An 11,378-nucleotide genomic window follows, 5' to 3' on the forward strand; every position below is an offset into this window, starting at 1 on the left:
ATGGCTGGTAAGCGTACTAGCTTTTGCAACCATACCCTCACGAAAACCTTACATTGTTTCCGTTGCGTTGCCGTTGAGTATATCGTTGCAATAGGTATAGGCTTTTAGCTAATAAGATAAGCACAGTCTGAATCAAAACTTGTCTATAGAGTCGGCCGCTTCAGCCGGTGTTTATTATTAATTTTATTTTATTTCTTGCTAGAATATGCAACGTCCGATGCCGCAGTGATGCCAAACATAGTCATACCGCATGCTATATGTAGTCTTTGACATAGGTTGCGCAGGGTTCCCCTTCAGGGGGGGGGGGGGGGGGGGGGGGCGAAGGTTCGTCGCAGCGCCTCCTCCTCCCTAATATGTCAATCTATGGCGCTGTCAATGAAAGCTATGTATAGAAATTGAGTCGCAGTCGAAAGGCTGTGGTGTTTTACTGGTACGCATGAGCTAGCGACTAATATGTTTGGTCACACACTGGCTGGAGTGATTGATTGATTGACCCGCCAGGGGATAATCAATCACTCCTCAGAAATGGAACGGCGTATCTCCCGTTACGCAGAGCGAATGGAAGAGACCAAGGAACACGTTGTCTTCAAAAAGTCTGTGTTTCTTTTTGTTTCACTGTGCCGGCGTGTCTGCACTCATAACATTTTCTTTTTTTCTAAGAAAGACGAATACTTCTACCTATACTGCAGCTCAACTTTTTTCCCATCCTACAAGCTCCGCGGTCATTTTGTCTTTGTTCTTGTTCACGCAGCAGCAAACCGTGTCTGGCAGGGGGCCTGCCCTTCGTCCCCTCCTTCTTCGTCGGACGAGAGCTCGTCGGCTTCCGGGGAGGGCAGCCCCAACAACGAGTCACCGCGGCCCGTCTCGTCGCGAGCATCCCGTTCCTACGACAGTGAGTCTGGAAAGCTTTGTCCCCCTCTGTGTTTGCGCGCCAAAATCTCTGTCACGTAACGGTCGAAAGAAACGAAAAAAACGAGCGGGACTATTTCTTTGGTCGCAGAGACAATCAGCTGACGCACTGCGGTCATCTAGGCGGGGACTCTCTGGAATTCTTAAGTCGTATCCAACTATATGTAAATAGACGGTAAACACGGTGTAGGATGGAGCATCGGTCGCCGTTTAGCGCTCTCTCGAAACCGAGGGGGAAGGGGCTACACTGATGTGCCCTCGTACATGGCATAGTTACTTCTTGAAGGAAAGACGTGTTAATTTTAAGGGCTCGTTTTTCTTTGTTATACACAATATTAATGAGCACTAACAGACAATAATGCCAAGGAAGTGTAGGGGATGTTATTAGTAGTAAATGTTAGGTAAATGTGAAGAAAGAAAAGTGGACGAAAAGACAACTTGCCGCGGGCAGGGACCGAACCTGCGACCTTCGAATAACGCGTTCGATGCTCTACCAACTGAGATACCGCGGCGGCCATCCCCCCGTCCACTTTATGGGGTATATATGTACATTAAACGTGGCTAGCGTCAGTCAGCGCCGCTAGTAGCCATGACGGCGAGTGTGGAACACTCTTTTTCTGCCTGTTGGCGTCACGTAGCACGTGAACTTATTACGAGCTGGCAGCTGACCAATAATCCCTCGCATACTTTCTTGGCATTATTGTCTGTTAGTGCTCATTAATATAGTTACTTGTTGTGGCACATGTACTGCCTGCCCTACTCATTATTTGCACCAACTGTATGGTATAGAACTTGCTTGTCGCGTGAAATGGTTTAGTGTTCGTAAATGAAATCCTTCGTGGTACCTCTGTTGCCTCTATCGGCATCTCCTCCCCAGTTCAGTATTGCGCTGTATCCAGGAGTGGCCCGCGTGCTGTTACGTTACGGACAGAGGGTGCGCGGTCGATTTCCCGCGGGATTTTCCACGCGTTTCGTGTTGTTGTGGTCATTCGTCTGCGTGCATCTCTGCAGCGCATCATTATACCCTTCGGTATAGGGAAGAAGCCCCGCAACGCTTACGCATCGAAACTAAAGGCAGAATGAGGTTAAGAGGTCGGTCTGAGTCTAGCGTCTCTGGCCTGCTGCTTCACGCTGGGAAATGGGCTATGCGAATCAAGAGAGCACAGGCATGCGCGGGGAGGGGGGGTGGGGTGGGGGTGGGGGGTGGGAGGTGCCCTTTCCTAATACCTCGTCTCTGCACAGCGCACTGATCGTAAGGTCATCAAGGAGGGGGTATGGAAGCCGCGAGGGGACGATGCGGCGAAGTTTCGCCCACTTCCGTAATTCCACATCTGTGCACGTGAAGTTCTGTAGTCCAAATAAAGTAGTTTTCGACCAAATGCTAAGCAATGCTTTCTTTATGGGTCTATTCAAAATGAAGGCAATACATTAAATTAAACCAGTTCAGCAGAAAATTCCCAGGGTGTAGGTAGGAATTTCTCACGAAGAGGAAAGGTAGTTTTCTTTCTCGCTGCCATAGATGCGCCTTCTCCCACACACCGTTTTTTTTTTTTTCAGCGGTGAACGCGAGCCCGGCACAACAACCGAGCCCACCGCCAGGATGGTACGGCAACCCTGGATTCAGGTCTCCCACGCTCAGCGCCCCGGATGTCAGAGCCAGAGGGACCGGTAGGTGGACGACAAACCTGTCACGCATTCAAGGGGCCGTCGCAAGATGGTGTAAACGTACACCATATGGGTGGCGTCCGAAAATCACTGTCCGTAGCATGCTTCCGACTCCCGCAATCTCTTCCGCCACCATGCAACCAGCAGAACAAAAGTCACACGCTCCCTTACTGTGCATTTGCCTAAGACGACTAAAGGCGAAATACATCTTTTTCTTCTCAGTCAATTGTATGGATACGCACCCCCACCCCCTAACGCTTTCAGCACCTCACATGGTATTGCAATGGCTCCAGGAAAGGCCTACCTTTACCTTTGACTAAGCGAATATGTCATCTACTGACGTCGGTACATGACGCCACAGTGACGCCGTTATGACGGCACACATTATAACAGGAAAAGCGCTCTTTTCCTTTGCTGCGTCTTTTTTCTGGTGGCGCTTGGGCGTCTAAACTTTTTGCTCAAAGTTATGTACCAACTATACCAGCAACAAGTTCATCTATGCATCTCTTTTTCTTGCCTACATATGTGTTTGGCAGTGAAGAAGTTATACCAGCGGGCCGTTGTCGTTACAGATGGTGACGTCGCCCACTGGACGCTCGCGTCGTCTGCCGTGCCGGCCACGGGTCCTACGCGCGCCAAGACCCCGTTCCGGGTGACCTCGGCCGACAAGGTGCGCGGGCATCAGCGACAGCAGCAGCAGCAGCAGCATATTCAGCTGGCTGCTGCAGGAGCCGGCGAAGCGCTGCAGATGGAGCGTACGTGACTCTCTAAAGGAACCTTCGCACCCTCTAGGTTTTATCTTGTCTCCATATACACAACTGTCGTCGAAGTCATAACCGTACTCAACTATCCTGCGTGGTTCTCATTTCTGTAACCCTAGACCCCCGTCGCCATAAAGAGTAAAGGAACACCGACCACCAAAGAATAACGAAAAAAATTGAAGGACACTTTGTAAATCCCAAAGTGTGCTTGGCGAAAGCCTGCGGCTATTCGACTGACTATGCCATGGTATGGGGGGAATTCACATTCTTGGTTGTTGCGCGTTGACGGATGGACGCCGCCGCTGGACGCCGCCGCCGCGTTGCGCAACAGTTGCGCAACGCGCGTTGGAAGGAGCAACGCGCAACTGTTGCTATGCGCCTCTGTGCCATCACGTGATTGCTGAGACAGTGGGAGTGGGAGAGGCCACAGCTGGCACAGTGCCAGGGCACGAACAGACGGATAGACGGACGGACGGACGCCGCGAGTATGAGACATTAAAGGCTTTCGCCTTAATACATTTCGGCTCCCCTGACGGTAGCCTTGTTCACAATGAAGTGAGGGCGTGTGATACAGTGCTTATGAAGGCTTTAAAATGTGACGCCAGCAGTGGGTGTAGATATGAGGAAGGGGTTTCGGTCATTTCGGTACATTGTATTATCGGTAGTTTGTATCAGAATAGACACCAAGCGATGCCTTGAAGACAGGTTTTTCTCCTTTTCTCACCAATACAGACGCATTCACAGACATTACATGGGATTCGGTAAACGACGCCACGAACCTTTTTTTTTTTTGGAAGCTTGTATTTCACATTCACCAGCCTATGACGCCACTTTCAGGTCGCAATGACAGCGTTATGAGCGCAACATAGCAAGTTTGTCCCCATGCAAGTTTTGTTTGGAGACAAGATACAGAGTAAATGGTGTAAATACATTTTTGAGTGTGTGGAAACATATTGAAACACATATGCGTGTAAAGAATATCCATGGTTTGCTTCGTGGCTGAAATCCTCACTTTGAAACAATAAAATTGAATCTTTTGCTGAAACAGACCACATCTTCTTGCTCAGCGGCTTCTTGTGGACCAGTGTGTCGGAACGAAAGAAAACCAAAAACGAAAAAACAAAGAGACAGTAGGATTGGTCGTGTTGGTACAACATGATAAAAAAAATTTGACCGGAACGAAAACGTAACCGAAACGTTATCTATTATTTCGTTACGGAGTGAAACCGAATTTTTTTCATCACTTTTCGGTTCAAGCGTAAAGTTCGCAATCCGGAACAACCGAGGTCATGCAACGTAGGCATTAAAGGGGTACTGACACGATTTTTCGAAGGTGAGTTTACTCTGTCATACAAATCTCCTGTATGCAGAGGCAGCTCTGAGCAAGTGGGAAGCTCAGCAAATGCCGATAAGATATTTTAATTTGATATTGTTACGGAGATGAAGTGAAGGAAGACGAAGTGCTGGACAGCCTGACTGGCGCGCGAGTGTGCTGGGCAGCCAGCTTGACTCGTCTACCAATTCTTCTTTGTAAATATACATTGTGTATACCAAAACCCCGTATCATATTGGTGGAAGTGCTGGGTACTGCAGCAGGCAACGGAGCTCCGCAGCGGACGTCGCATCGCCCTCCCAACCATGGCTAACGCTGAGGCTTCCGCATCAACGTCGCTGTCTCCATCAACGTCGCCGTCCCCACCACTTGTTTTCATACCACCTAAGGATCCCGGTACGTTCTGTGGGACCGATGGCGTCGACGTTGAAGACTGGTTGGCCATGTTTGAACGCGTGAGTGTACCGAACAGATGGGACCCCACACTTCAGCTGGCCAATGTGTTATTTTACTTGAGGGGCACCGCAAAGGTGTGGTTCGAAAACAACGAAGAAGAACTTACTAGCTGGGAGCGATGCAAAGAAAAGTTGCGAGAGGTCTTTGGCAAACCCGCCGGCCGTAAGATCGCCGCCAAAAAGGAATTGGCCTGCCGTGCCCAATCTTCCACGGAGTCGTACCTCTCCTATATTCAGGATGTGCTGGCTCTCTGCCGAAAGGCCGACAATGACATGACGGAAGGTGAGAAGGTCGGGCATGTGCTGAAGGGGATCGCCGACGACGCATTCAACCTCCTGATGTGCAAGGGCTGTTCTACCGTGGATTCGATCATCAAGGAGTGTCGTCAGTTCGAACAAGCAAAAAGCCGCCGCATTCTCCAACCGTTCGCCAGACTTCCAAACACCGCTGCCACGTCGACGTGTGAAGACCAGTCGGCACCGCAACATTCTTCGCCGCCGGAAGACCTTACACGAATTGTTCGTCGTGAACTGGAAGCGATGGCGCCCTCAGCATTCTATTCACGCAGCACCGATGCCCCTGTTACCGTTCCTCTCGTTCAAGCCATCATTCGTCAGGAGCTGGAAAATATCGGAGTGCATTCCGTGTGTTCTGTTGCCACGCCCAGAGTCAGCGAACGCCCTTCTGCTATGTCCTTCTCAAACCGACGATTCTCTGCACGTTCTCGCAACCCGGCTGAGTGGCGAACTGCAGATGACCGCCCAATATGTTTCACCTGCCACCGCGTTGGACATATTGCTCGTTACTGCCGCAACACATGGTCCTCGGCACCTCGTGCAACGACCAATATGACCCGTTTTGACAGTAATGCCCACCATTTTTCACCCGCTCCCGAGTCCAACGCCGCTGACAATGCCGCTAGGAACACTTGGTACAGCCGCTCGCCTTCGCCACGTGGACACCAATCTCGTTCGCCGCACACACGTCGCCCATCGTCCCGTTCGCCACAGCCACGACGTCTATCGTCCCCCGTGGCTTTCGGCCGCACCATGTCGGAAACTAAGAAGTGCAGCCCCCGGAGGTGGTGCTTGCATCGACGACTACGGCAGCAAATCCTCTCTCTGTACCCACTAGACGAAGTGTCATTGACGTTAAAGTAGACGGCGTACCTGTCCAAGCACTTGTCGACACTGGAGCGAACATATCGGTAATGAGTTCAAGCCTACGCAAACGTTTAAAGAAAGTACTCACACCAGCAGCTACGCAGGTGCTCCGTGTGGCCGATGGCGGCACGCCGTTGGTTCTTGGTCTGTGCACTGCCCGCTTAAGTATAGTCGACCAACCTACTTCATTCATCTTGCCGTGATTGACCGCTGCCCTTATGACGTTATCCTTGGACTGGACTTTTTATCGGATCATTCTGCTCTCATCGATTGCGCTACCGGCGTCCTTCAGCTAGAACTGCCTCAGATAGTCGCTGCTCCTAACACTACACCACCGCGACTGTGCTCTCTTCAAGATGTGCGTCTATCCCTCAGGCAGTCACCTACGTCGTTTTGACCGCAGAGCCGCAGGTTCCCGACGGTGAATACGTCCTCTATCCCCTCGTTGACGTTCTTTTGAGCCGGAACGTCGCCATTCCACATACACTCGTGACTGTCACCGCCAACCGTACTTCGCTACCACTTCTAAACTTCAGCTTGTGCCCTCAAGCACTTCCCCGTGGCATGTTCTTGGCCAACATTTCTGATGCTGACGAATTTGAAATTGCAACTCTCAGCACCGAGACTGATTTACTTACGCCTACTGCGACTAACAGCTCATCTTCCTTCCCGGATGATTTCTCGAAGATGATTGCACCAGACCTCAACCCTGCACAGGCCAATGACATCCGTCGCCTTCTCGCGTCGTACAGTGACATTTTGATCTTGACGACAGACCTCTAGGCCAAACGTCCGTCGTTCAGCACCGTATAAACACCGGTGATGCGAGTCCTATTCGTCGGCGCCCCTATCGTGTCTCCCACACTGAGCGCAGAGTGATCAAACGGAAGTCGAAAAAAATGCTCAGCAAAGGTGTCATCGAACCTTCCGACAGTCCTTGGGCCTCCCTTGTCGTCCTTGTAAAGAAAAAAGGATGGTAGCTGGCGCTTCTGCGTTGACTATCGCCACTTGAACAAGATCACACGAAAAGACGTATACCCGCTACCACGCATCGATGATGCGTTGGACTGTCTGCACGGAGCTACATACTTCTCGTCTATTGATCTTCGGTCCGGCTACTGGCAGATTTCTGTCGATGCAATGGACCGCGAGAAGACTGCCTTCATAACACCTGATGGCTATACTAGTTCAAGGTCATGCCCTTTGGCCTATGCAATGCCCCTGCGACATTCGAACGGATGATGGACTCTCTACTGCGCGTTACAAGTGGTCTACTTGTCTTTGTTACCTTGTCTTTTCTTCCACCTTCGACAGCCACCTCACGCGTCTCGCCGCAATTCTCGCAGTCTTCAGAACGGCCGGGCTTCAACTGAATTCCAAGAAATGCCAGTTTGGCCGCCGTCAGATTACCGTACTAGGCCATCTTGTGAACGCTGACGGCGTGCAACCAGATCCTGAAAAGATCCGCGCCGTTCGCAGCTTTCCTGTGCCTCGCTCTACTTCTGACGTGCGGAGCTTCATCGGCCTCTGCTCTTACTTTCGCCGTTTCGTGAACAACTTCGCCGATGTTGCTAGGCCACTAACAGATCTGCTGAAGAAGGATACCACATTCTCATGGGGCCCTGAGCAGGCTCAAGCGTTCACCGCTCTCATCGGATTCTTGACTACTCCTCCCATACTTGCCCACTTTGATCCATCTGCTCCAACAGAAGTCCGAACCGACGCAAGCGGGCACGGTATCGGCGCAGTTCTCGCTCAACGGCAGCACGGTAGACAGTGTGTGATAGCGTACGCCAGTCGCCTGCTCTCTCCCCCCGAGAGAAATTATTCCATCACCGAAAGAGAGTGCTTGGCTTTAGTCTGGGCTGTCGCCAAGTTCCGCCCATACTTATTCGGCCGCATGTTTACCGTCGTTACGGACCACCACGCTCTCTGCTGGCTCACTTCTCTGAAGGACCCGACCGGACGTCTTGGTCGCTGGGCTTTGCGGCTCCAGGAATTTTCGTTTACAGTCACGTACAAGTCTGGACGTTTGCACAAGGATGCAGACCGTCTTTCACGTCATCCGGTGGATCCTCCTGACCCCGCTGCACATGATCCGGACAGCTGCGTAATGGCTTTTTACTGACGTGAGCGATATGCGCACCGAACAACGTCGGGATGAGTCATTGCGCGCTATCATCGACGCCGTCCAGTCTGGCAGCACCAACGCCACATTCCGTATGTTCGTGCTGTATGACGGCATCCTCTACCGCCGCAACGTCAGCATTGAAGGCCCTGAGCTCCTGCTTGTCGTTCCTCGCCATCTACGGCCTGTCATCCTTGAACAACTTCACGACGCACCGACGGCGGGACATCTCGGAGTTACGCGCACCTACGACCGGTGCGACGTCGGTTCTTCTGGCCTGGACTATACCGCTCTGTGCGTCGTTATGTTGCTACTTGCGACCTATGCCAACGCCGGAAAAGGCCTCCTCTGCCACCTGCTGGATTTCTCCAACCAATTGAAGTTCCCTCTGACCATTCTATCGCGTCGGCCTTGATCTGCTTGGCCCTTTTTCCGACGACGACTCTGGGAAATAAGTGGATCGCCGTCGCTACAGATTATGCGACACGTTACGCCATCACGAAGGCCATGCCAACTAGTTGCGCCACTTGACGTCGCGGATTTTCTTCTTCACGACGTCATCCTCCTCCATGGTGCACCCCGCCAGCTCCTGACGGACCGCGGCCGCTCTTTCTTGTCCAGAGTTGTCGACGACCTCCTTTCGATATCTTGCGCCATCAGAGCACAATGCTGTCTACTGCCTACCACCCGCAAACTAATGGTCTTACTGAACGTCTTAACCGCACACCCACGGGATGCTTTCGATGTAGTCTCTCAAGATCATCGCGACTGGGACGCCACGTTGGCCTATGTGACTTTTGCATATAATTCCTCTCGACATGAACCACGGGATTTTCCCCTTTTTATCTTTTGTATGTCGCCACCCCATATTTGCCGTTTGACACCGTCTTGCTTCCGCGCCATGTACTACCATGTACGCTCACGACGCCATTGACCGGCTCATATGGCTCGTCAAGTCGCCCGATCTCGTCTCGCCACGTCGCAGGATATTCAAAAAAGCCCGCTATGACCAACGTCATCGTCATATGAGTTTGCCCCAGGTGATTGGGTGCTCCTTTGGTCACCATGGTCGCCGTGTAGGGCTCTCCGAGAAACTCCTGTCCCGCTACTCAGGACCTTACCAAGTTCTTCGTCAAGTTAGCGACGGGAATTACGAGCTTGCGCCGTTGCACTTCAATTCGTCAAGTTCGCCACATGTTGACATTGTGCATGTTTCGCGGATGAAGCCCTACTTCTCGCGCACTTCATCGCCGGACTTGCGCCGAGACGGCGCTACACAACGCCCGGGGTCCTGTTACGGAGATGAAGTGAAGGAAGACGAAGTTCTGGACAGCCTGACTGGCGCGCGAGTGTGCTGGGCAGCCAGCTTGACTCGTCTACCAATTCGTCTTTGTAAATATACATTGTATATACCAAACAACCCCGATCAATATTAAAGTCCAATTTTTCCATGGCACCTAATGACATCGACACTGCTTGACGTCAGGCTACAGTACAAATTCTGGTGACTTCACCAGCAGTCTGGCTAGTTTGTGATGACGTTAGGTACCAAAGCTTCCAGATGGCTGCTTGCGTCATCAAAACTTACAAAATGGCCGCTTGTGCGTCCACGAACGGAGCCACGGTGCGGAGCGGGCGTGGAAACGTCACTGTATATGTGCGAGCACGTGACAAGAACTCATACCCTGTTGTGACGTCCGGTACAGTAGGAACCGAAACTAGCTTTTAAAGCATACTGTAATTACTTTTTCAGGTCGCACTCGCGCTTAGCACTACCTTTTCTAGGCTCTTGGGGGCTTGACCTTTCATTTGACGCAAAAAACGACAACTGAAAATTTTCGTGTCAGTACCCCTTTAAATGCATATCTCAGGGGAGCGCGCATCTCAGGACGGGAATCCAAAGTAAAGATGTGTTTAAATTTTGCTAAAAACGGAAAGAGTGGCAACCGGAGCTCTTTATATTAGCGCAAGTGGACCTTGATGTGCCAGTCACAAAGGCCAGCATGGAGAGGGCATTCTCGGCGCTGAAGTTTGCTTTATCAGAACAGCGGTCTCGCATATCTCTCGGTGGCGTGCTGCTTCAGTGATGCAAAGCATTGAGGCCACTCAGAGAATTCGTAATTCACTAATGAGAAAGTTAAATACTATGTTTTTATCGTTATTTAATTTCAAAATTTTATGTGCGAATAAAAACCGTTACGAACTGTTACGGAACATTTTTTTTTTTCGTTCCGGAACAGAAACGGAACAAACTTTTACCGCAGAACGAAACTAAAAAAAAAAAGCATTTCGTTCCGACACCCTGGCAGCTTCAACAGATGGTTAGATAACTACATGACATAAACTTCATTAGCTGCCAGATATTTAAGTGCACAGCTTTCGACTGTGTCGCAGATGAAGATTGGGTTCGTTGTCCTGTATATTTATTTTTTACAGCTCTGAGGGTTAATCTGTTAACCTTAAAAAAACCGACATCCTTGGGGCGTAACAACTTTTGAGCGTAGATTTTGCTATTCTTCCAGAAGTAGTTATTAAGATAGCTTTAGAGACGTAAAGATACGAGACGGGAACGCACGAAAGTGTATTTACTCTCACAAACACAAAGAGTAGAAATATAGAAATTTCAGGATTCCCCACAGCTGCGAATAAATTTACTGGCTTCAGCGAAATGCACCGCCTCGGGATAGCAGAAATCAGAGGAAATAATTTGCGGTGTACACAAAGTTATCATCCTCCGCAACAACACTGTCTGTCACGGGGTCCAAAATAAGCCCACTGACACCACCAGTCAGATTTTCTGGCGCATACCATTTCCCGCATACCAAACGCATATCATACTAGTCTAAGGCTTGCATCGCAGTGGAGGTTTAAAGAACACTTCGAAGCAGTAGCTGTAGCAGTGAAGTCACGTGACAATAGTACGGTGAAGCTGAACACGCCTATAGTAAGTTTCTTAGGAAGGT

General features: G+C 50.6%; 1 protein-coding gene across 1 annotated transcript; it reads left to right on the forward strand.

The window, feature by feature from the left end:
* On the forward strand, positions 1–3,365 carry LOC119405157 (uncharacterized). The gene is made up of 4 exons (XM_049419428.1): positions 1–7; positions 715–892; positions 2,467–2,577; positions 3,147–3,365. The coding sequence occupies exons 1-4, from the start codon at positions 1–3 to the stop codon at positions 3,151–3,153; spliced, it is 303 nt and encodes a 100-aa protein (XP_049275385.1). The 3' UTR covers positions 3,154–3,365.
* The last annotated feature ends 8,013 nt before the right edge of the window (positions 3,366–11,378 follow it).

Source organism: Rhipicephalus sanguineus, chromosome 9 (assembly GCF_013339695.2).
Source record: "Rhipicephalus sanguineus isolate Rsan-2018 chromosome 9, BIME_Rsan_1.4, whole genome shotgun sequence".
Lineage (NCBI taxonomy): Eukaryota > Metazoa > Arthropoda > Arachnida > Ixodida > Ixodidae > Rhipicephalus > Rhipicephalus sanguineus.